This window comes from Spermophilus citellus (assembly GCF_964194105.1).
Source record: "Spermophilus citellus genome assembly, chromosome: 4".
NCBI classification, from domain to species: Eukaryota; Metazoa; Chordata; class Mammalia; order Rodentia; family Sciuridae; genus Spermophilus; species Spermophilus citellus.
This window is the reverse complement of record NC_138185.1, coordinates 105,364,876-105,389,293: the sequence shown is the minus strand read 5'-3', so window position 1 is coordinate 105,389,293 and position 24,418 is coordinate 105,364,876. Positions and strand designations below refer to the sequence as shown.

At 55.1% G+C, this 24,418-nt stretch overlaps 1 protein-coding gene across 7 annotated transcripts in view; it reads right to left on the bottom strand.

The window, feature by feature from the left end:
* Nucleotides 1-6,289: 6,289 nt before the first annotated feature.
* PSTPIP1 (proline-serine-threonine phosphatase interacting protein 1) overlaps nucleotides 6,290-24,418 on the bottom strand; it is a 41,686-nt gene continuing 23,557 nt past the window's right edge. For 3 of the 7 annotated variants that reach the window (XM_081288735.1, XM_081288738.1, XM_081288740.1), the window contains exons 2-15: nucleotides 21,037-21,137; nucleotides 20,691-20,765; nucleotides 15,905-15,939; nucleotides 15,593-15,699; nucleotides 13,565-13,627; nucleotides 12,982-13,080; nucleotides 12,106-12,151; nucleotides 11,078-11,157; nucleotides 10,523-10,621; nucleotides 9,340-9,436; nucleotides 8,798-8,888; nucleotides 7,925-7,980; nucleotides 7,565-7,689; nucleotides 6,290-6,696 (exon numbers count right to left, since the gene is read on the bottom strand). In XM_081288735.1, the coding sequence (XP_081144861.1) occupies nucleotides 6,565-6,696; nucleotides 7,565-7,689; nucleotides 7,925-7,980; nucleotides 8,798-8,888; nucleotides 9,340-9,436; nucleotides 10,523-10,621; nucleotides 11,078-11,157; nucleotides 12,106-12,151; nucleotides 12,982-13,080; nucleotides 13,565-13,627; nucleotides 15,593-15,699; nucleotides 15,905-15,939; nucleotides 20,691-20,765; nucleotides 21,037-21,137 (1,206 nt within the window). In that variant the 3' untranslated portion in view covers nucleotides 6,290-6,564. Of the gene's footprint in view, nucleotides 6,697-7,564; nucleotides 7,690-7,924; nucleotides 7,981-8,797; nucleotides 8,889-9,339; nucleotides 9,437-10,522; nucleotides 10,622-11,077; nucleotides 11,158-12,105; nucleotides 12,152-12,981; nucleotides 13,081-13,564; nucleotides 13,680-15,592; nucleotides 15,700-15,904; nucleotides 15,940-20,690; nucleotides 20,766-21,036; nucleotides 21,138-23,011; nucleotides 23,172-24,418 lie in introns of those variants that run through there. The other 4 variants (XM_081288734.1, XM_081288736.1, XM_081288737.1 and 1 more) reach the window with 4 other exon arrangements.

Below are 24,418 nucleotides of genomic sequence, written 5' to 3'. Positions count from 1 at the left end.
ATGGTGGCCTATTACCCTGGTAGTTCAGTGGGAATTTCCTAAGAATAAAGATAATCTCCGAAAATCACAATACAGTTACTAAATTCAGGACATTTAACACTGATAAATAATCTCCCGTTCATATTTAGTTGACCTCATGATGTCCCTGAGAGAATTTCCCCTCCTGCAGTTTTGAACCTAGTCTAGGATTGGGTACTGTGTTTAGTTATATGTCTCTTTGTTTTCCTTGAATCTGAAGCATTTCCATAGGTTTTTCTCTTGTGACAATGACATTCTGGAAGAATACAGTCCCTTCTTTTAAACAGATTAGGTTTTGTGTTCCAGGTGGCTGAAACACTGCCTGTGTCTTCCTCTTGGGAGGCCCACAGTGTCGGTCTGCCTCTCTCCCCTTCCTCCTCAGTGATGTTAATTTTGATCACCTGCTCTAAATATGAACAGGAATTTTTAATATAAATGTTTATGTAAAAGGTGATTTACTAAAAGGAATTTCAAAAAGAGCTTGAAAACAGCCTAGCAGAAAATATCTAGGCTATTATAACCACCCCTAGGACTGAGGGAAAGGAAGATGATGAGGGAAACTAGAAACTCAGAAGTTCTCCCAAGGCTGAGACCTCTGAGGAGCAGCTGCCACAGACACACTGCCCTCCTCACTGGAGGTGCCACCACTGATCCATGGGAGCAGAGAACCATCACTATGGAAAATGCTGCTGGGACCCATGCCAAACCAGAGATAACAAAGAAAAAGTCTTCCATCTCCCTCCAGCCTCGCCATCCCTTCAGTGCTTCCTGTTGACCAGGTGGCAAAGGAGAAGTGTAGATTACAAAGTCCCAGCGTCTGTGTGACAACAAAAGGTAAGTGAGCTAAGACACAATAAGGTAATGCCTGGTATACTGGGTCAAGGCACTGTTCACCTTCTCCATGTTATAGTTTATATTTCCCCCCTTCCAACTAATAGACAATCTCTGGAGACGTGGTTACAAGGTGATATAAAAAATATCCTGCTCCTCACCAGACTTCTCCCCATATTTGGCAAACAGTGCTGGCAATCTATTTCTTTTGTGTGTGTGTGCCTTGCTGGGGATTCTCAGTTTCATGCATGGTAATCAAGCACTCACTTGACTGCTGAGCCTTATCCCAGCCCCTGCTTCAGCCTTTACCATGATGATTGCCAAAGGATATTTTTCCAGTCCAGCACTCATGCTTCCTCAAATCCTCCCAGATCTGGACAGTGGGAGCCCCTTCAGTTCCTTCCTGTGTTTTCACGTTTTTTTGCAGTCCTTTTGTCATTTCTGACGTTTAAGATGTTCCAGGCTCATCCTGTACCCACTTATTACTCAGCCCTGGAATATATGTTTCTCTAAGGAGGCCTGGTCCCTGGCTCTGGGTGTACTCATTACTACTCAGTTGACAGAGAACTATCCTTTTAAAAAAGAATTGTTGTCAACAAAAGTGGTGTTTTAAAAAATAAATGATACAGACATCTCTAAAGAACAAAGTCCCTGGGCTGGGGTTGTGGCTCAAGTGGTAGAGTGTTTGCCTAGCACATGTGAGGCACTGGGTTCAATCCTCAGCACCACATAAAAATAAAATAAAGATATTATGTCCTCCTAAAACTAAAAAATAAACATTAAAAAAAACAAAAAGAGGGCTGGGATGTGGCTCAAGCGGTAGCGTGCTTGCCTGGCATGCGTGAGGCCCGGGTTCAATCCTCAGCACCACATACAAACAAAGATGTTGTGTCGGCCGAAAACTGAAAAATAAATATTAAAAAAAAATTAAAATTAAAAAAAATAAAAAGGGCTGGGGATGTGGCTCAAGCGGTAGCGCGCTTGCCTGGCATGCGTGCGACCCGGGTTCGATCCTCAGCACCACATACCAACAAAGATGTTGTGTCCGCCGAGAACTAAAAAATAGATATTAAAAATTCTCTCTCTCTCACTCTCTCTTTAAAAAAAAAAAAAAAAAAGAACAAAGTCTCCACAGATAAGTAAGTTTATAAGTGGTGTGTATCTTTCCAGACTCTTCACTGCATATCCAGAAATAGGCTTGGTGTTGGGTTTTGGTTTTGGTTTTAGTTGTTTGGATTTTATTCTATGGGCTCCTTTTTTTCCTCTTCACAAAATAGCGTGCTACTCTTTCTAGGTTGGACTTTTGGATTTCTCATTCATTTTTAGTAGCTCCATGGATTTGTTTTTTTAAAAAATATTCATTTATTTTTAGTTGGACACAATACCTTTATTTTGTTTATTTTTATGGGGTGCTGAGGATTGAACCCAGGGCCTCACCCGTGCTGGCGACTGCTCTACCACTGAGCCACAACCCCAGCCCCAGCTGCATGGGTATATTAATGCTATGATCAAACAATGTGCAATGGATGGATTGTAAGGCTGCTTCCAGCTTCACTGTGGTGAACACCTCTGTATAGTCACATGTCATTTCACTACAGAAATACATTCTGAGAAATCCATTGTGAGAAACATGTTAGTAGTTGATTTTGTCATGTAAACATCATAGAATGTTCTTGTGCAAGGCTAGATAGCATGTGGCCCATCACCTGACATGACCTTTTGATACAGAAACTGTTAAAAAGATATAGGAGGCTGCTGCTACTGTTGAGTGAAATGATTTTCCTGATGAATTTCTTAGTGATCTGTAGGTGGTGTGTAGGAGCATCTACTTTCTAAGTGTGTTGGTCTTGTCTCCAGCATCCTTGGAATTCTTAAAAATTATTTTTGTTCTCTGTGGCTTTTTATCTGAGGTCTCCTGAGAGTGTTATATAATGACCCGGAAGAAACCTAAGTTTTGGACAGGGTTGAGAGCCTTGCTAGTTGTGAAGTTGACTCATACAGATCCTGCTCTCCTGAATTTACCTAGCAAAGTAAAACAGATGTGATCATTACAATGGGGGGTAAAAAAAAAGACTTGTTTATGTTTACATGCTCAGCGTCTGGCACATAGTAAACACTCATGGTCTGAAGTGAGTCACTGTGGTGTCATAAGAATATGGTTTTCAGACTTCCATAAAATTGTAGCAGAAGAACTCATTAACCAGGAAGTTCCCAACCCTGGCTGCATATTGGAAATCACCAGGAGAATGTTAGAAATGTTTATATACAGGCTGCAAAGATTTGGTTCCCATTTGTCTAAGGTGGGACCAAAACATCAGCATTTGTAAAAACTTCTGAGTTGATTCCACTGAGCAGCCAGGGTTGAGATCCACTGTACTGAACATAGTTTGAAATCTATATCCCCGTGGTCCTGATAATCCTGTGAAGATGCTGAGTGTGGCAGACCTGCTTGCCTGTGGAGAACCTGTTCTGGGATTGTGCAGCTCTTCATGTGGCAAAATGGGGAAATAGGCAGACATCCATGTTCAACCAGATCAAGCCAAACTGATAACCCTTATGCTCAGGTAGCTCAGCTGAAGGGAGTCAAAATTAGCTGCCGGATACCAGTGGCACACCTGTTGTTTGGCCATGTGAGGCTTTGTTTCTCATCACCCTTGGGAAGGACTCACTGACTTCACCACAGCCATTCCAGAGGGCATACTGAGTGATGTGGAGTCTGCTACTCCCAAAGCTGCTGTTGATTATAGCCAATATTCAGAGGTTGTGGGCCTTGTTAAAAGGCTCAGCAGTAGAGTGCTCACCTAGCATGTGCAAGACCCTGGGTTCGATCCTCAGCACCACATAAAAAAATAAAACAAAATAAAGGTATTGTGTCCAACTACAACTGAAAAAATAAATATTTTTTAAAAAGTGGCAACCTCTTTTTTTTTTTTTAATAAGCATTTGACCATTATCTAATTTGGACTGTATGAAGAGATCGACTTGGATAGGGGCACATTGCACCCATCTTATCAATGACAAAACTGAGACCCAGAGAAATTGTGTTTTGCTTCATACCACCCAAGGAGGGGTGAGCTGGCTTCAGACCTTCTGTTCTGCCTTAAGAGTCCACTTTCCCTCCTCCATGCTCTCTGAGGGGCCCTCTGTCAGGAAAAGGATGCAGTTATTTATACACCCAATTACTCTCACACCAATCCCCTCTTTATCAAGCACTATCTCTTCTGGGAAGGCCATCCCTTGACCTGTTCATTCCCAGCAGCTGAAGTTGTGACTTGGTGCACAGAAGAATGCAGAAAGCTTGCAGGGCTGATGAATCTTAGAATCATTTGTGGGTCATTCCCTGACTTGTGACCCAGAGTTGCTTTTGTCTTTTTCCTCTGGCTGCCTAAATGACTGGAAAACAGGCTCTGTTATCTAACACTCTTTACCCATCACCCACTGGGGCCCACAGATACTGCAGCACCTGTCAGAGATGATGATAAATATCTAGGCCAAAGGTTTTTAAAAAAATCTTTGTGGAGGAATGGGATGCTCAATCAAGGTATTTTCAGGGAATAAATAAAGCACTTATACCCAACTTTCTATTCTCTTTTTTTCCTTTTCACTGCCCACACATGACCTGCGCCCTGGGGTCCATCAGTGAGCTTGGCTGTCTCACCTCTCCTGGGCCTTCACTCTGTCCCTGCTCCAAGTCCTACTCCAGCTCCACCTGGGAGAGGCTTCTGCCCATCTTTAAGCTCAGCTTGGAATTCATGTCCTCTCTTTCTAATCCTCCTGCCCCTATCTCACATCCCATAAGTTACCAGGACATCCTATCTCCTACATTCTTTCAGAATTGTTCTCCAGCCCAGTTGCCACTTTGCAAACAATCTACCATCTTCTGTGTTGGGACAGCCTGCTCCTGGCCTCCTCTTTCCATATTCAGTGGCTACCTTGGATATAAGAGCTCAGAAGCATCTGCCTTCCCCTTTTGGGAGAGTGAGCTCTTTGAGGGCAATCCTTCATCTTAGCAAGCACCACCCCACCCCATTATCATATAAAAGTCACAAGAATATCTTGGTTAGATTACTCTAGAGCTGCTTGATAGGCCTGGGACCTGGCTGAGTCTGACAAGACTTGAGGGGTATGTCCTGGGCAGTATTTCTAAGCCAGGCAGGCCTGCCTTTCTTTATTTTGGTCCGGGGATTGAACCCAGAGAAACTTATTAACTACTGAGCCACTTCCCCTTTTTATTTTTTGAGACAGGGTCTTGCTAAGTTGCTGAGGCTGGCTTTGAACTTACAATCCTCCTGTCTCAGCCTCCTGAGCTGCAGGGGTTACTGGTGCACCACCATGCCTGGTCAGGTAAGTCTTTAATCACAGACTCTGCTCTCTTCAGGGGAGGAGGAGATCAAGCGCCAGATTTTGATTCTCTTCAAACACCCCTATCTACAGAGCTTGTGTGCGCTGGGGATAGGTGTGGTGTTTGCTTGGCACTCTAGCACAATGTGCTTGATGAAGGAAAATGATTTCAGGATGGACATACGACGCATCAAGTCTGACTTCTCAGAAGCCCAAGGTCCTTTCCCCTCTTGTCTCCCGCACCCTCTGGTAGAAAGCAGCAGTGGGTGGCACCCAGCAGACCCAGAGCCTGCTTCCAGGGTCCTGCACCTGCACCCTGGGGCTGCCTGGAACCCTCGCACCTCTGCCTGGCCCAGCACCACAGCCTTCTCACTGCATCGAGGCTTGCGAGGTAGCCACACCTGAGTCAGATGAGAGGCCACGACCTAAAGGCACTTTCATGCTCCAAAGAAGAAAGCCCATCCCCTCCTTCACCTCCTTTAGACATCATAACTATGCCTTTTTAACCTGGCAATGAAGACGAGGGCATGATGACGGGCGTCTTGTGTTAAACACCAGAGTAGCCCCCTTTTACTGGCACTCTCCTTACCCTTTTCCTGGGGCACAGCTTGGTAAAGGTCTAATTTTTGCCTCTGGCACCTGACGTTTGCCTTGGCACATGAGCTAAACCTCTGTATGCTGGTTGACAGGTGGATGCCAGGAGCCAGCTGGGAAGCCACAGGTCCGGGTGAGCTCCCAGGGGGTGTGCTCTGCTGTTGTCCGGTTCTCTACCCTCAGGAACCTAATCTGCCCTTCCCAGCCCTCCTGAGGCTCCTCGCTACCCTGCCCCATCATCCCATTTGTGCAAGGTGTGACTATCTGACACATTCCAGCGATGGGACCAGCAGAACCTGGGACTGGCTGGGGCCCTCAGTGACTTCTGCTGAAGATCTGTCCAGGTGTGGCGGAGCTCTGTTCTCCAGACTCTTCTCCTCACTCCTTTTCCTCTGAATTGAGCATTTGGACACAGGAGTAAAAGGGACCCAGCAGACCCCCCCCCAAAAAAAAAAAAAAAAAAAAGAATGCATTTCTTTATTCCCTGTAGGGGAGACTTTTTTTTTTTAATTTATTTTTTAGTTTTTTTTAGGTGGACATAATATCTTTATTTTTTTAATTTTTATGTGGTGTTGAGGATCGAACCCAGCGCCTCGCACGTGCCAGGCGAGTGTGCTACCACTTGAGCCACATCCCCAGCCCGGAGAGACTTCTTGAATGTGACACTATTTCCGTCACATCCCCAGCAGGGGCAGGCCCATTCAGACCCCACAAGACCAGGGCAGTTTTAGAGGACACTCCTGGCAGGGCAGGTCCTGACGAGGAGCTGCTGGTTCTTCCTCAGAGCTTCTCCAGGTAGGACCCAGGGACAAAACCACGCTGCCCATTCCGTTCCACTGTCCACCAGCCATCCTCCCCTTCCAGGATGACTGCCAGGATGTCCCCTGCAGACATGTCCAGCTCATCGGAGTTCTGGGCAAGAGATGGAACGAGCATGAGACTGGAGGGGCAGCTGGGAGGGCTCTGGTCTGGCATCCCCTGCCCCAGCAGGAAATGTGAGCCAGGCTTCCAGGGTGGACCGCACCTGAGACATGCCCATACCTCTTGGGACAGTCCCTTTGGGGACTGTCCTCTTCAAATTGTCACCAGAGGCACCCCAGCCTGGTCTTCTCCCACTCTGCTCCAACCACTGGAGCACATCAGGAGTCAGCTGCTTGCCTTACCCCAAACCTAAGGGGACACTCACTCCAAAGCTCACCACTGCTGAGCCCAGAGAATCCCCACTGCCCCCTCATACAAGCACCTATCATTCTCTTGGCTGCCCTTGTCAAAGCCTGCCAAAGTCTGCGTCTTTGAGTGGCCTCAGTGGGTGCGACCCACACTTTGCCTGCCTCGCTGTAAGGGATGGCTCTGGTTTCCAATTCTGCACCCTTGCCTTGATACACGGAACAGATTGGGCTCTGGCGATCTCAGCAGAGCTGCCCCTACCCATCCTCTCCCCACAGACATCAGAAGACCAGCCACAGCACAGTAGAAGGACTCATTCTGGCCTTGGTGTTCTCTGTACCCATGGATGCAGAGAACAAGGCCCTGACTCAAGAGTGCACACCCTGACCCTAAAACCATTACCTACCCCAGCTCTGTCGGCCTGCATGGATGACTCGTATACATGTGTGCAGATTTGAGCAGACATGAGCCCTTGTACCTATTTGCCATATTCAGCAGATGTATGCTGAGGCCCTCTTAAGTAGAGAGTTCTGTTCTAAGGGTTCATACCCCAGCACATTCCAAGGTATATACATGTGCCCTCCTGAGCAGGGGAGGAAGGCAAAGACCTCACCTGTGCCGTGTAGTCATAGAGCGCCCTGTAGTCCTGGGCTGGTGGGGCAGCGTTTCCCAGGGTCTCCTGCACTGCAATGTCTGCATAGACGACTTCACTCCGCTCAGGGGCAGGTGTCAGGGTCTCTGTGGAGGCCAAGATCAGAGTGAGGCCTGGACCCTGCCCCTTTAGAAGAATTGTGGTCCCTGGAGGCCCTGTTGGCATGGAGTTTAGGCTTGGCCCTGCCTTTCCACTCTCCCTTTTGCTGTTGGAGGGTATACCTTTTCCCTTTGGGGGCCTCATGGCCCCAGCTATGCCATTTAGGAGTCCTTTCCCCTGGGGTCACCGTGTCTGGGGACCTCCCACATCACCCTCAGTTACCAGCAGGAGCTTGCAGGGATGTGGTCTTGGGACTTCCATGCAGCAGCCCAGAGAATCTTGGAGGAGGGAAGAAAGAGGATCAGTCTGGTCTGTTTGTCTGATTCTTAAGGCCCCACTGCTAAAGGAAGAACTCGCAAAGCTCTGAGAGTTCTCTGCCTCCAGGGATCCCCAAAGGGTGTTCACCGTGGCCCTTCCTTCCCGGCAACATGCTCCCACAACCCCATGCTAGATCATCTCAGCACCTGTTCCATGCAGGGCCCTGTGAGGGTTCTAAGGAAATGCTCAGGTCTCCATACCCGTCAAGCCCTGGACTACACTCTGGCCTTCCTGCTGTGGCAGGATCTGCCCTTCAAAGTTCAACCCAAACATGCCACGCTGGCATCTTCTCCAGCCTGGGCTAAGCCAGCCCACTTCCTCTTGGCCCCATAGTGACTGGATCCAGATGGTATATTGGGATATAGCACTAGGACCTGGCACCTGACAGCCAGGCCAGGGAAAGGACACTACCCCGGAGAATTCTCCAGGTGCACAGGTTTTGGGCTCCTGCTGAAGAGAGTCACCTAGGGCACCAACCCAGGCTCACAGTATGGCCAACGGGACAAGGAAGCCAGTATGAGGCCTACCTAGGGCTTTGCATGCAGTCACTAGTGAGTAATTGGGGTGTAACTAATTGTTTAATACTTGGGTTCTCTTGGGCCAAGGGTTCCATAAAACTGGATTGAGGTTGTGTCTCCACAGGGCACCCAGCACCTGAGCAGCCCCAGACACAAAGTGGGTGCTCTGCTGCCACCGGCAGAGGCCCAGCCCACTCCTGGCCCACTGCTCTTACCCCTGCTCTGCATCCCAGCCACTGACACCCATTTGGTGCCTCACCTCTTTATCATGCCACAGGATGGTGGTATGCCAGGGCTGCCAGATGATGGGGTGACCTCCCGGTCATAGTAGTTCTGGTAGGGCACCGGAGCTACAGACAAGCAAGCCTGTGAGGCCCACGGTGGCAAAGGCAGGCAGAACCTGTGTTGCTCGACACCCCAACCTGTCCCCAGAGACCCAGAGTAGGGCCCTACTTTTCCACTCTTGCCCTGGCCCATCCTGTTGCTCTCATGAGAGTCCCCCACAGTTGGTGCCACTGAGATTGCCATGGATATTTTGAACTATGATTTAGGGACCAAAAGGGCTGGGCTGAAGACTCAACAGAGCTTCACCATCCTAACCTCCCTTATAAGATCTCTGGTCCCTCCTTAATTCTGGTCTTCTTTCGTCTCAGAGGAGTCAGCAGGCCAGAGACCCAGCCTAGAGATTACCATCCCCTCCTTTAACTCCTCCTCCCACAAAGGAGCCGTGAGCCATCACCGCACTGTCCTGGCTCAAGGGATCCTTGGCTAAACCCTTGCTGTCCTAGGAGTGGGCCTTACCTGGGGGCTCAGTGCCTGTGCTCTTGGCCTGGATGAAGCCATTGATATCGGTGTCCACGCTGCAGCTTTCAAGTGTCAGCCGCACTTCCTCATAGAGCTAGGGACAGGAAAGAGCAGAGACCGTGCGGCCAGGCTTCACCACAGTGCCCACACTTTGTGGGTCTGAACTCTGGCCAGGGACCCTGTCAGCGCCTGAAATGAGGGACCTTGGGATATAACCCAGAGAGGATAAATCCCTGGTAACAGCTTCCTGTGTCCTCCTTTCTCAAGGACCTATGCAAAGGACTTAATTCACCCTGCCCTCTGAGGCAGACACTATTTCCCCTATTTTATAGATGAGGAAACTGAGAAGGGATATGTCACAAGAATGCAATGCAGCTAGGCTTTGGATCTTGATGAGGGAGTCGAGCTCACACTTCTTCCACTGCCATGAAGAGTCCATCAGGTAGGTACATATCATTTAGAAAACAAATACCCAAAGGTCTGTGTGGAGGCTGAGATCAGAGTGATCTGGACCCTGCCTCACTCTGATCTCAGCAGGAGGGAGAAGGAGGGGGCAGGCAAGGAACAGCAGCTGGCCTCCAGGCTGCCCCAAGAGAGCATGAGGCTCAGGCCCCTTTCACAGAGTGGCAGCACTCTGCTGGGGTATAGTCAGGTCTTCCTGGAGACAGGGACAGGGGTGGGGCAGAGGAGCGACTGGACCTGGTCTTCTGCAAGCACCAGGCCTGCAGTGGAGCCATGGGGTCCTCTAGACCCTTTGCAAAGAACTGTGTCTACCTGCTCTCCCCACCCCCAGCTGCCTCCACACTCCCCACCCTGAGCAGGGGGGTGCTCTAGCTGCAAGAGCAGAGCCAGGCACTCTGGAGGGCATGGGGACAGGGAGCAGATGGCAGAAGCCAGCATAACCACAAAAGCAGGGGCTTGCAGCCCTGTCTGGGCTGTGCAGGAAGCAGAGGCTGAAGTCCGAGACTCCCAGGCCAGAGCTTGGCTCACAGAGGACCAAGTGTCTGCTCACTGGCTTAGATGGACCTGGGCATGCAGGTAAGTGGCCTGGGCCCACAGCCTGTGTCCCCCATTGCAAACGGAAGGGCACCCATCCCTGCTGTTTGAGGCCACAGGTTGGGGATGGTATTCATTCATTCACCCACTCCTTGCACCCTACCCCTGTGTCCTGAAACCCCACCTCATCGTCCTTGACACACTGCATAGAGAGCTGGTTGCAGTGCACCCACAGGGCGTTGCGGAGAATGGTCAGCCGGTCAAATTCCTGCAGCTGGAAGGCCTGGGGAGAAGGAGGAAGTGAGGAGGAGCTGCAGGGCCAGGCAGGCCCCACTCAGCTCAGCTGAGGCTGACCAGTGGGCAAGCTCTGCTGGCTGCCAAGTCTAAAGGGAAGGCCTCCTGTGGGTCCCCACCCCTGTGGCAGTCCTGAGCTGTTGGGAGGAAGGCTGAGCTGCCTCGGGGATTCCTGCCCACAGCTTCCCTCCAGACCCCACCACACACTGGATGAAGTCCTGGGAAGGGCAGCAAGAGGTGCACAGGATGTGGTCCATCAGCGGGGCTCTGGGCACAAAGCCAGGCGGTGAACACCCCGGGATAAGACCCAGCTCTGGGCCCAGTGAGTGAGCAGATGAGGGGGTGAATGAATGAATACTATCCCCAACCTGCAGCCTCAAACATCAGGGATGGGTGCCCTTCCGTTTGCAACGGGGGACACAGGCTGCGGGCCCAGGCCACTCACCTCACAGGTGGTCCGGTGCTCCTGCTCCCACTCGACCCGCACCTTCTCCAGCTGCTCGATGTTTTGCCTGTACACTCGCTCTGGAAGCACAGGCAACCCTCAGGGAGACTGAGTGACCTGGACTCCCCATGTCCCCAGGACAGGAGCTCCTCTACACCTTTACACCCACAGAGCCCCCTCCCCCACATCCTTCAGTCCCGCGGGCCTGCCTGGCTGCTGCTGGGCTCATCTGAACACCTGTCAGGGACACCCCTACATATAGCCCTTTTCAGGGTGACTCAGCTCCCCTACTGTGCTATCTATGGGTGCTGGAGTGGACCCCCAGGGACACAAGTTCAGAGTCCCAGCTGCTTGCCCTCCCCAAATCCCACCCCCTCACTTTTCAGGAAACAGTTTTGAAGAGGGCAGGCGGGTGCTGGAGGGGTGGGGACCCCGCAGGCTTGGGTCATGACCCCCACCCCCATATCCCTCGGGTCACCTGGTCCCCCAACCAAGGGCCCACCAGGTGTTAGAGAGGCCATGCAGAAGGGAGAGCACCTTCCTGAGGCAGGGAGGAGGTGGCTCTGTCCTAGGAGGTTTTTTAGCAGGGACAAGGGGCAGTAAGGGGATAGAGAGGCCAGGGCCAGGGCGGGCTGGGTGTGTGCATGTGTGCAGGAGAGAGAAATGAAGGACCTGTCTCCTAGGGACATGACCCTGCAAGTCCCAGGCTCTGGAGCCGGACGGTCTCTGTTCCCTTGCAGTCACCACCATTTACTGGCTGATGACCTTGGACAAGTTACTTAAATTCTTTGTGCCTCAGTTTCCTTGTCTGCTAAAAATGGGGACAAACCACAGCCACCTCATAGGTGGAGTGAGGACTAAATGTGCAAAGCGGCAGGAACAGCCTCTGCACAAGTGCAGGGTGGCACCCATGTGACTCATGGAGCACACTCAAGTGGAGCACACGTCCCCAGATGAGGAACAAGTTTGGTGAGGAGGACTGGCCAGGCCACCACGCCAGGCTGAGGATGGGGCCAGGGTGCACATACCTGCCTCGGTGGCTGAGTCCTTGCATTGTTTGGCCTTGTTCTGGCTCTGAGGAGACAGGGAGAGCAGCACTGAGCCCAGCCCTTGGGCTCCAACACTACCCTGGCTACTCAGAAGTGACTGTCACACCTTCTCTGGCCATCTAGGGACAGGAGTGAACTGAGGACAAATTCCATCATTCACCGGCAGCCTCACCCCGTCAAAGGGTTCCCATGACTAAAAACAGAAACCTGCAGCCCACAAAGATACTCCTGAAAAGCAGAAGTCAAGACCATGGGGAGGGCAGGTCAGGCCAGGCCGAGCCCTATGTGGCCTCTGCTGGACCCACAGGCTGGGCCCTTGACTTGCTGTCCTCACACCCCTACAAGACCCTGCCCTCCCGGGCCTCAGCTCTCCCGTCTGCACATCTGGGTGATGTGATTTTGGTCCTGGTGTCTCTGACACGACCCAGAGCCTAGACTAGTCAAGAGCTTGAACTCTGGACAACTTGGGTTTGGATCCCTTCTCCGCAGCTCTGGCTCTGAGATCTGGACAAATCACTCACCATCCTGGAACTCAGTTTTCTCTGTGTGACCAGGGACTACGGAGTCCCTCTCCAAGGATTGTCTGAGGGGTAGCTCTTCCCCATCTGTGAACTTGGGGCCTGAGCTGCAGAGAGCATGCTCTGAGGAATGGGTCCTTGGGTGCAGCCGGGAGATGGCAAAGGGGATCAAGATGACCTGTCCATGACCTGAGATTCTGGGAAGCCCATTACATAGATGCCAAGACTAAGGGTCAGAGAAGGGTGGGCAGCTGGTGTGTCCTGGATGCAGACTTTGCCTAGGGATGTCTGTAGCCCCAGTCCGGTGACACCACACAGCCCCAGTGGCCCCACGCACCTTCTCTACTTGCTTCTGGTGGCCAGTGGCACTGATGCGCTCGAAGGCCTGCTCAGCATCGTCTGCGTCCCGACACTTCTGCTCGTATGTCCTCTTGGACTAGGATAATGAAGGGGTGGGACTTGCAGGGCCCCACAGTCCTTCTCTGTGTCCCCCAGATTGAGGCTCCCTGACCCCAGCCCACCTTTTCCCTGGTGGGGGTGAGGGGCTGGGGCTAGAGCAGGACGTCCCCATCAGGGACTGGGATCTTGGGGTTGGCAATGGAGACAGAGGAGGGGACTTCTGGCAGTATTGCTGCAGGCTCTGTTTACTGGGGACAGTGGCCCTGCCTGCCCATGGCCCAGCCTTTTTGTCCCCGAAGGGACCTGTGCCACTACACTATACCTTTTCACCTGATGCCCTCTTGGGTACCCTTCTCCCCCCTTCCTGTCCACTGTCCTCTGGACACTGCTCAGGGATCCCTCCACCCTGCTCTCCTGGGGTCCTCAGCTGACCGTGGATTACCCTGTGAGCAACTGCAGGACCGTCCCTCTGGCCTTCAGCCTGAACCCCCCGAGGGGCAAGGCCCCAGCCTCACACGCACCTCCATGGCCTTCTTGTAGAGTGACAGCTTGCTCTTCTGAACACGGTCCATGACGGCCTCGTACTGCAGGGGACACGAGGCTCTGAGCAGGGGGCCACAGCCTCAGCACGCTCCCCTAGGCCAAGAGGAGGGGTTGTCCCTAGGATGAGGCGGAGCATCCTCTCCGGGCTCTAGGGCGTTGACGGGATGCCCTCCATCTCCCAGAGCTGCCCCTTCACAGTCACCCTCAGAATGGAATGCCAAGGCCACCGTGGCCTGGCTGCAGAATCCAGCGGGGACTTCAACTCTAGCCAGAGAACTTGCACCCACCCACATTCTTCATTCGCAGGCCCCCGAGCACATCCCAGTAGCTCACACAGTGAGCACATACTGGCACACACGTGCATACGGAGCCCCACAAGAACACTAGGAAGTACTGACTAGCAGCCCCACTCCCCCAACTGCTCACACTTGCACACACAGGCCTCCCTGTGCACATCCACAGACCACTCAGCACACATCACAGAGTCCCACGTTCACCTATGCACAACCAAAGGCCAGTCTACACATGCTCAGGGCTACGCACACCATGGCCACCGTACCCCATGCTCGCCTCCTGGGCTTCCTGTTCAGACAGAGCTAGCGAAGCAGCCAGGACCAAGGCCAGGAGGAGGTAGGAGATTAGAGATGAAAGGCCCCGCATCAGACTGGAGCCAGTTTGTGCCTGGGGAGGGCCGGGTCAGCTGGGAGACCTTGGCAAGTTGCCTAGTCACAAAGATCAGGCACAAACGCACCGGCACACACATGTGCCCACACATGCCCAGACAGGCTCCCAGGCTAGGTCACAGCTTCCTGCTCACGGTGGCCATGGCTGCTCTGGGGAGATCAGTGCTCTGTCCTAAATACTTTTGGGAGATGTCACAGCCCCTCTGGCCACAGAGAGCTCAGAAGAGCTGGGCTAGGGCCTCCCTGTGGCACCAGGTGCTCTGCAGGCCTGCAGCAAGTCCCAGCTCAGAGAGGTCACCTGCTCCAGCACCTCAAGGCCAGGCCGCTTCTGAGGATGGCTTTGGGAACTCCCTGTCTGCTCAGAAAGCCAAATTTAGACTCCTAAGGGCTGAGACCCAACTGGCCCAGGAGCAGGTAGGGTGGGTAGCTGTGCTGAATGTGCCGGGAGAACCACCCAGCAGAGCCGCAGCCCTTCTGTGGAGACTCAGCCCCCTCTGGGCTGCACTCCCAAGCTTGGGGGTGGATGAGAGCACCCCTCCTACGGGGGGGGGGGCGGGGGACGAGGCCTGGGTGGGGAGCAGCTTCGTCAGACGCCCAGGCCCAGCCTGGAGGGCACGCTTTCCTCCCCTACACAGCTCAGGGTGTCTTTCTTCCATTTTCAGTTCCTCAGACCCTTGACAATGACCCTTCCTGTGCTGCCTCGCCCTCTGCAGGGAGCCCTGGGTGCCTGAGCCCCCTTCCCAGCACCAGCCTGCATCGTGCCTGCCATCCCAGGGTGCTCAGTCTGTGGGAGTTGAGCCGTGGCGGGGAGCCACCACCCAGCCAGGTCTGCCAGCCTCTACCTGCACATCTCCCATGGGGGCCTCACCTTCCTGCCATGGGTAACTCTGTCTAGGTGCAGCCATGCCCCCCCCCCCGGGGAGGAGTCCCTCTGGATGCTGCTGAGCCTGAAGCCCCCTACCCCACCCTTGCTGTCTATTGGCCCCTTTGGCCTTGGGCAACCCCCCTCTCCCACTGGCACCAACTTTTTCTTGGATAAACAACCCTGATCCTTGGACTCAATCAGGACCAGTGTCCAGGGGTCACTCAACTCAGACTGGCTGTTCTGAGTGCCCCCAAGTTGCCCCGACCCTCTGCGGTGTAGTGAGGTGGTCACAGAGACCATTAGCACGGGCAGCTCAGGCAGGACCCTCAGGGGACCTCACAGGCCTTACCTGGCCTCCCTCCCTCCTTCAAGGCATTGATCCCAGGGCCCAAGCACTGCCCCTGCTCCTCACTGGCTGCACCAGGAGGGCACGTGTCCCCACGTGGTGACCCCCTCACCTTCTTCCTCTGCTCCTTCTGCCTTTCGCGGAACTCCTCCAGGCTGTGCAGCTCCTCACGAAGGGTCAGCGCCAGCTGGATGTGTGCGCTGCCCACATTCTCCATTTCTAGGGTCAGAGGATGGCCTCAGCCACCACAGCTCGCCCTGCCTGGGCCAGCCCGTACCTCCCTCACCTTCACCCACCCCCAGATCCTCCACCAGCCCCGCAGCCCCGGTGCAAACAAAGCTGGGCCCCAGCCTCCTCTGAGGGACCTGGGTTTCCCGGAGATCCCGCCACCCTGCAGCCTGGAACAGGGACAGGTGGGACTTACGCTGCTTCAGGGAATCAAAGGAGGCCCTCAGGGAGCTGCAAAACAGGAGGGCCAGGTCAGCAGGAAGATGGCCCTGTGTGAACCCCAAGTCCCGGCGGGCCTGAGGGCCTGTGTTATTTTGGGGGGAGACGGGGACCAACTCCATGGACCCCAAACTGGGATTTGTGGAAGACAAAGCTCTCGGAAATTCAACCTTCCCACTGCGGCAGAACAGGGAGGACCCGGCCCCCTCTGCTCTTGTCTGCGTTCCTAGAGAAGAAGGGGCTGTCTTCAGGATGGTCCTTCCCTCCCTGAAACCCCTGTCCTCTCCAGGTAGCCAGTGCTCCAGGATGACAGAAGCAGGAGAGGGAGCGTCCACAACTGGCTCCTAGTGCCGTGGGAAGGCTGGAGGAAGATGGATGAGGCTGGAGGTACTAGGCTGGAGGCAGCGGGAGGGGAGAGTTGCAGGTGCTGTCTGCTCTAGGGAGGGGACCGGTGGGCACCAGAGCCAGAGGGAGGGGAGAGGCTGGCACTGGGTATGCGAGGCAGGGACGAAGCCCGAGCAGTAGGGGTGCCAGATTGAGCAGATGCCCAGCTCGCTTGACTCTCAGTTCAACAACAAGCATAAGTCTGCCCTGGGTGACGAGTGGACACACTCCCATCTAAAGAGCACCCGTGGGAGCTGAAAGTCGGTAGAATCCGGTGTCCTGTATTGTATCTGGCAGTCCAACTGGGGGCTCACACCAGAGCCATTGACAGCTGAGTCTGAGCCAAGGTACTTGTGCCCCCACCCCAGGACCCCATCCTGTCTACTGCAGGTGATGGAGCACCACAAGGCAGAGGGTCCCTGGCAGAAACAGGAACGTTGTGGGAGAACACCTCTCTCTAGACCACAAGCTCTCAGGAGCAGGGGTTTCTTGGAGGGGTGAATTCTCCATCCCAAGGAGGAGGGAGGCCATGTAGGAAGCCCACCCAGGAAACCAGCAGGACCTTCATTCAGTAGCTTCTCCCTGCCCTGGACTCCCAGGTGCTTTAGAAGCAGATCCTGAAGCCAGATGACCTGGATTCAATCCAGATACTACAATTTATTTGTTGTGTAACCTTAGACAAGTTACTTCACCTCTCTGTCTCAGTTTGTCCCCTCTGTAAAATGAGGATAACAAAACAAAAGGAAGGCTGTGAGGGTTACGTGAGTTGACATGTACAAAGTGCCTCTCCTAGGACCTGGAGCAATGGAGGAGTTTTACAAAGGTTGTCACTGTTGTGCAACCCTCCTGGACATAGCTGCAGATCCCAGCCAGCCCTGAGGACCCCTAGGCCTGTCTGATCTGACCCCCAACCTGCTCTACCTAAGAGCTTACCAGCACCTGCTCTTACCAAAACCCCCCACTGGACTTCGTCTTCAGGTAGGGGGCTCCCTTCCCACCCTCAGCAGGGAGGGTGAGGAGCAGCCCATGCTGGGCAGCATGTGAGGGATGCCTCTGTCTGCGGTTCCCCGGCCTGGCCAGTGGTGCCAAGTCACCAAGGGCACTGGTTGCAGCTGGGCCTGGGAACGAGGCGCCCTTAACTAAGACACTGAAACACACAGTGGCGCCCTCCTCCCCAGGACACCAAGGAGCCAATCGAGGCACGCAGGGGAACTGAAGCCAGAGTGTGGCCAGGCTGGCTGGGGCCACACAGAGGCAGTGGCAGTGGCCCTGTCCCAAGCTGCTGCCACCAAGCCTCTTCCTGCCTTTCTGTGGAGCAGCTCGCCTGCCCCCTGGTGGCCATGTGGCCACATGACACCCACCCTGTGACACCCTGGGCTGGGCAGGTAGGGCAGAGGCACTGTCAGAGGAGGCAAGATTGGCAGGTCATTTGTGCCTCCCAGCTGACAAGAGCAGGCCCCCTCTCCTCCCTGCGCTGGAAGACCACTGTGGCCACAGTGCACCCCAGAGGATCAGGGAGAATGGAGCCCACCGGCAGCCCCAGTGAGCCCAGAGGAACAAAGAGAATGAAACAAGCCAACTCCTCGGGCAGGAAACCCATGGCGCTTCAGGTTTATAACAAGGGCAGGGGGGGCAGGACACGAGGGTTCAAGCTCGTGCCCCTTTTGGGGGTTCTGTCCATGCTCACGGGTAACCACTGGGGTTCACAGGAAGCGGGCCCGGCCTTGCTGCCCCTTGCAGCTCCGGGGAGCACACAGCACCCTCCCTGGGGAAGAAAGCGAGGAGGCCGCAGAGGCAACAGTTTTCAGGTGCAGGTGGCGTTTCAGGCAGACCTTTAAGGCAGGGAGAACCGAGCAGAGGAAAGGGAGGGCCGGGCTGGAGAGTCGAGGCCAACCTTCTGCAGGGCTGGACGTGGGATGTCAGGGGTCTTGATAAGCCCCCTGCAAAAGCCTAACGCTGTCTTGAACATGCATTGGAAGGCTTGTGGGGACCCCCGGGGGCTGGCGGCCCAGTCCTCTTTGTGTGTCCTCCCTTGCTGCCGCCCTACAGATGTTTGCTGAGTTAACAACATGCAAAAGAGGTCCCCGCCAAAAATCATCCTAAGATGTGGCCTGACTGCAGGCCTGGGTGAGGCTCCTGCTTGCTCAAGGTCAAGGAATGATGCCGCCAAGTCTCCTGGCAGCAGAGGTGAGGCAAGCCAACCCCCTGCCCTCTTGGTGTGCTGTGAGCTACTGAAGGGGTCACTAACCCCTTGTCCTTTGTCCTTACTGCTCACCTCCCTGCAGCAGGCTGGCTGGTACAGCTCTGGCCACATCACCCACTGGCTCCCAAGTGTCCTGCCCATTTCCACCTCTGAGCCTTTGTCCATAGGTCCCTGGCAGGAATGCCCTCCCCTCCAGGAGGCACCCCCCGACTGGCGCACACCTCCGCCCTGCTCCCAGGGCCTGGCCTGCGGTGAGCTTGTGCAGTGCTGGCTTCTCCCACAGCCACTGACTCACTCTGCGAACCTTTTTTTCTGGCCCTTGTGGGTTTGTTTCTACCTTTTTTGCAGCTACTTTGGCCCAGTTCCCCCTCCAGGCTCAGCTGGGGCTCCCTGTCTGGTTTTTCCAAGGGACCTTGGCATTGGGCCAGGGCAGGGCCTGGGTCCCAAAGGAAAAGGCCTCAGCTCACAGCCAGGCCGCTCGGTCCCAAGTGAAGCAGGTGGCTCCAATTTGTCACTGAAGGTCTGCAGGGCAAGACTTGGGCACCTCTCAGGGTGACCATCCCCTTTCATAGGGAGGGCCTGAGTCTCAGAAAGGGGCAGTGGCCCTCCTGGAGTCACCAGGAAATAAGCCAGGGCAGGTCCTGTCCCATACTCAGCCTTCCACGACCATGCAGGGAACCAGGGCCACCTGAATGGGGCAAGAATCTGTGTACTTCCCTCTTCCCGTGGCCCACTCAGCTCACCACTGCATTTCATTGTCTGCCAGGGGCATCCCTGCACTCAGTCCCCTGTGACTCACGGCCCCCTGAGCATGCCTCACCCATCCGCCACCTCGGCTCCCTTGGGTGCCCGCCTGGACTCCTTTCCTGTCTCACGGCTGCAGTGGCCCTGCTACTTCCAGGAAATTCTCATTTTCCGTTGGTGTGGGAGGCCAGCAGCAGGCAGGGTCCCTGGGTTGTGCTCCCCAGCTCTGGGGCTGCACCGTCCTCCTGGCTGTCTCCCCCAGCGCCACCACCTGAGCCCCCTTCCCAGAGATACAAAGAGGTTCCAACAGACACCTGTTCATTTCTTACCCTGTCCAGAGCCTTCCTCTCTGCCCATCCTGCAGCCAGCAGCCAGCCCTGCCCTAGAGAGGCCCTCTGACCAGGCTCCTGTTTATCTGTACTATAGCCCATTAGAGGGGGACAGATGAGAAACAAACTCAGAGAAGCTAAGTGACTTGTCCATAGTCACACAGCTCACAAAGGCCAAGCAGCCACTAGAGCGTATATGTTCTCACTCTCAGGACCGCATGCACATCCTCTAGTCTAACATGTTGATCTGTGGGCTCTGGACATTAACCTCCCCTGGTTCACTTGACTTTTAAATCTTTCTCTAACCTTTCCCACATTTTTGTTTGTTTGTTTGTTTTGTTTTTGTTGTTGTTTGTTTGGGTTCCTGGTTGGAAGCGGGAACTTCCAGGGTGCCCTGCGTGTTTGTAAGACCTAGAGAGTGTCATATTCAGGTGCTCCCTCCGGGTAGAGCCAGGCACATTGCAGGCCAGGGAAAGGGATTAGAGTGGTAGCCCCTGCTGCCTCAGGGCCCTGAGGGGGTAGAGGCTTTCAGACCCTGGAGTCCAGGGCTGTCTGACCCTGGGCCTGCCCCCCTAGCCTTCTTAGCAGACTCCAGAGGGGTCAGCAGCAGCCCCCACACTCCATGATGACCTCCCCTGACTCAGGCCTGCGCTAAGCCCCTGAACCCACTTCATCCTCGGAAGAAGGCTGCACATCTGTCCCTTCACTGCCAATGGGACAGAGACGCAGGGCCCACCATGTGAGGAGCTGGTGCCAGAACCAGGTATGGACCCACTTGCATCTAGGTCCTTGAAGCCCAGACAACGCTACAGGGGGCTCGGACAGGCAGCAGAGGGGCCTGTCCCCTGCCCCTTGGGACTCTGATGGAGGCTACTGGGCTGAAAGCACCTATGGGCAGGTGGCTCCCGCCTCCCCAGCCTGCCCTTCCCCGCTCTCAGTCACCCAGAACATGCCCCCACCACCAGGCCCCAGGCAAGGGCCAACCGCCGCCTGCTCTGTGCAGTGCAGACCCTCCCTGGCCACCAGCTTCCCCCCACAGGAGGCTTCCCCTGTGTGAGGCCCAGCGGAGGCCGCAGGGGTCACAGGCCCAGCGCAGCTCTTACTTGATCTCCGTCTGCCCGCCCGCCTTCCGCGCGATCTGCACCAGCTCCTTCCCGTAGCGCTCCTCCGCCTGGGCCCTGCAAGGACACGGCGGGCTGCGTCCCCGGGGCTGCCAGGAGCCGCCCGGGAAGTGCCCACTGCAGAGCAGGAGGCCCACCCAACCGCCTCAGGGGCAGCAGGACCGTGTGGCAGAGTCAAGGCGCAGCCCCTCCTGGGAGTACGTGCTGGCCCACCAGGCCACCTGAGGGGACAGCGAGCAGCGCCCATGGGGCAGGTCGGGGTTGAGGGGAAACGTTGTCGCCTGGCTTCCTGCGGAGGGCAGCCCCCTCCCCCTGGCCATCCGCTCACCTCTGCCTCAGCAGCTCCTCCACGTCCTTGCACATCTTCCTGCCATCCAGCAGCCGCTGCAGCAGCACCTCGTAGCCCGTGTGGGCCGTGAAGTCCCTGCACTGGAACGCAGGGCAGGCGGGTCCCTGAGCACAGCCCAGCAGGGGCCTCTGGACACCCCAGGAGGAGACCCTCCCTTGTCTCCATCTCCCCATTCACAGTCCAGCCCTTGGGTTCAGGCCCTGTCCTCACACAGGAGGTGCCCACACAGCTGTGGGGGTGACAGGTGCCCAAGTGGTCAGGGGCTGCCTGCCTGACATCAGAGTTCTCAGTCTGGGACCCCTCAGTGCAACCCAGGGACAGTTGATGGGAGGGGCCACCACTGAAGCACCTCCGATGACAGCCCCCAAATTTAGTTCCTCAGGGGTGCCTGGCACTACTCATGCTGCCCACCCCCATCACCCTGTCACTCAGCTAATCAAGAAAGCAGGCACGGAGGGGTGACAGCTACCAAGTGATGGCCTGGCACTGAACGCAGGTTGGAGTTAAATTCTGCACCCCTGCGCTACCCAGCCTCTGCCGCTGCCGTGACCCAGGCGAGTCTTTGAGACTCAGCTCTGTACCCAGGGCCAGGCTGGGCCCTCAGTGGGCTCAGCTCATCTTCTTGCACCAGTCTGGGAAGGTGGGTTTTGAGGGAGGCTTCAGGGCGACCAGAGCACACCTAGAACACCCTGTGTCACCTCTGTTTTATTTTTTGTGATGCTGGGGATCAAACTCAGTGGGTACTAGGCAAGTGCTCTGCCACTGAGCTACACCCTCAGCCCTGGGTCACCTCTCAGCTAGGCTACGTGAGGGTCACCCTAGAGAATCCCCAAGGAGGGGCTGCTCCTGCACGTGGCACTTGCCCAGCCAGTCCTGGTGGTCCTGACCAACCTGCCCCACCCCTGCCCTTGGGTGCAGACTCTAGGTCCATCAGAGCTGCTGGCATGGGAAGCTGGGGTGGGGAGGTAGCATGCGAGGACATGAGAGGACAGAAGTTCCTACAGCATCCCCAAGCCTGGGGAACGGGTCCCAGCACCGGGCTGCCGACCCCAGTGCTCCTGGCTCACACATGTGGCTGACCCTAGAAGAAGAGGATAAATCCTGGTGGGAGGCAGGGGGTCTGCCCCTCACTAATCCCTGCCAACCCTTAGGTACTTGGCCAGGCAACTGCAAACCAGGGCAGCCTGAGATTCGGCACCTCCTCTGTCTGCTTTTCTGCCCCCTCAGACCCTCCCAAATCCTGAGACTGGGAAAAGGAGCCCCAGTTTCCCTGACAATAAATGTCACGTCCTCATACATCGGAGCTCAGAGGTCTATGGGGCTCTCCCAAGTCACACACCCCTAACCTGTTTTCCAGACAAAGCCTGGCACTCCTTCCCCTTGCCCAATGCCTCTCCTCGAATTATGGGTCTGTGGGGGAAGACTGGGTGGAGTCAAATCAAGGAGAGCTTCCTGCAGGAAGAGGCATATGAGCCAGGGAAGAAGATGTTGCATTCTTCAAGGTCTAAAAAAAATCAGACGTGGGGCTCAGGACAGAGATGGCACCAACGGCCTCACCTAGGCCTAGCCCACCCTCAACCAACTCAGAGTAGTCAATCTGTAGGCCTGTGGGATACAGATACTTAGAACCCCAAACTCACCCTCCTCCATAAGCAACCCTAGAAATTCCTGTGGAGGGCCTGACCCAGGCTCAGTGGCCCACAGGGCGCAAGCTGAGTGTATGGGCCTTGGCTGGCCACCAGAACCCCAACAAGACGAAGTTGTCCCCCAGCGTGCTGCAGCCTGTCCTGGGCACGGCGTTTGCCCTCAGGTCCAGCCTGGCATCGCTTAACCACACGGGCCAGGCTTCCATTCCCACGGCCTTGGTGGGCATAAACCTGACCATTAAAAGCCGGCAGATCATGCTTCCCGCCCCTCAGCTTCTGCCCTCCCTCTGGACCCCCAAGTCAGAAACCTGTGGCAGCAGGGAGAGAAAACAAATCGGGAGCTTCGGCCTCCTGCCCTCCTTATGAGGGGTCATTCCGAGCTGGACACAGTGTTCAGGTCACAAGATCACAGACACCCAGAACTTAGAAGCATCTTTCTAGCGCCCCTCTGTCCTTGGGAAACTGAGCCTGGAGAAGGGAAAGGCTTGCCTGAGGCCAGAGTTAGGACAAGAATCTTCTGGACTCTCGGGGGCCTGCTCTTGCCCCTGGGGAAGATGTGGGGACTGAGGACTCAGGCAAGCTGGAGTCCGGCTTAGAGGGGGCTGTGCTGCTGCTCCCGCCCGACCGCGCCTGGCCCTTCTCTGTCCTTACTGAGGCTCCCAGAGTGGAAAGAGAAGCCGAAGCAGACCTACTTTGGCCATTCTGGAGTGGTGGAAGGCGGCAAGGGCCCTGAAGTCTGGCCTTCAGGAGCTCAGGTCCCCACAGTGTCCAGGCTGGAGAATTCTATCCAGCCCCTGTGCACTGGGGGGAGTGTCGCTGAGTGAGCCATGGTCACAAGTGGTGAGGCTGTTCTGAGGAAGTGCTTGTCCCCCCCCACACTGGGGCTACTCACAATGCCACAATGCGTCCCAGCCCTGCCCCCTTCCACCAGCCCGCACCCTCCCCCTCCACCCCCACCCCAGCCACCTCCTCAAGGGGATGAGCTCTGACTCATTGCTCAGAGCTGGGAGAGAAGGCTCAGGATGCTGTTGAGGGAAAAAGGATCTAAACTGGGTTGGCAGGTCCACCGTGCAAGGCCCAGACGAAGTCAGAGGCTGCCCCGGCCTCCTCGCCCTCCTCTCACCTCCCCTCACTTCCTCCTGCTCGCCCTCAGCATCTGTCACCTGAGCCCTGCCCATGGCCTTGCCCTTCATGAAATCAAAATTGTGGCTGGATGGGCCACAGTCATCTGCTGGGCGTTTCCCCAAAGAGAGGCTTCCAGCGCTAGTGTGCACTTGTGCAGCTCAGCAGATCCTCAAGGACCGTTCTCAGGAATGAAACCTTCAAAAGAATAAGACCCCAGTCTCTGGGACCCATGAGAGGCAGCAATCTTACGTTGATACCTACCCCAGCAGAAACAGCCAGCCCACAGCCACCTCCCCACACCAATTAGCACTTTGCATTTGTACCTCTCCAAGGGGTCCCCCTGCTCCCCCTTAGTTATCTGCTTTTTTTTGTTTTTGTTTTTTTTTGATTATGAATTCTGGAGGTCTCGCAGCTGAGCTCTGTCATTAGCGTCCTGCAAGCTTTGCTTAGAGAACACCTCTGACATGTGGTTACAGGTGACTGGGCTACTTGTCAAAAACTTGAAAGCCATTTCTGTCCAAACCACCAATTCTTCACTTGGGTCTGTGCAGATGTCCGATGAGGTGACCTTTAAACATCAAGAGGCCCCA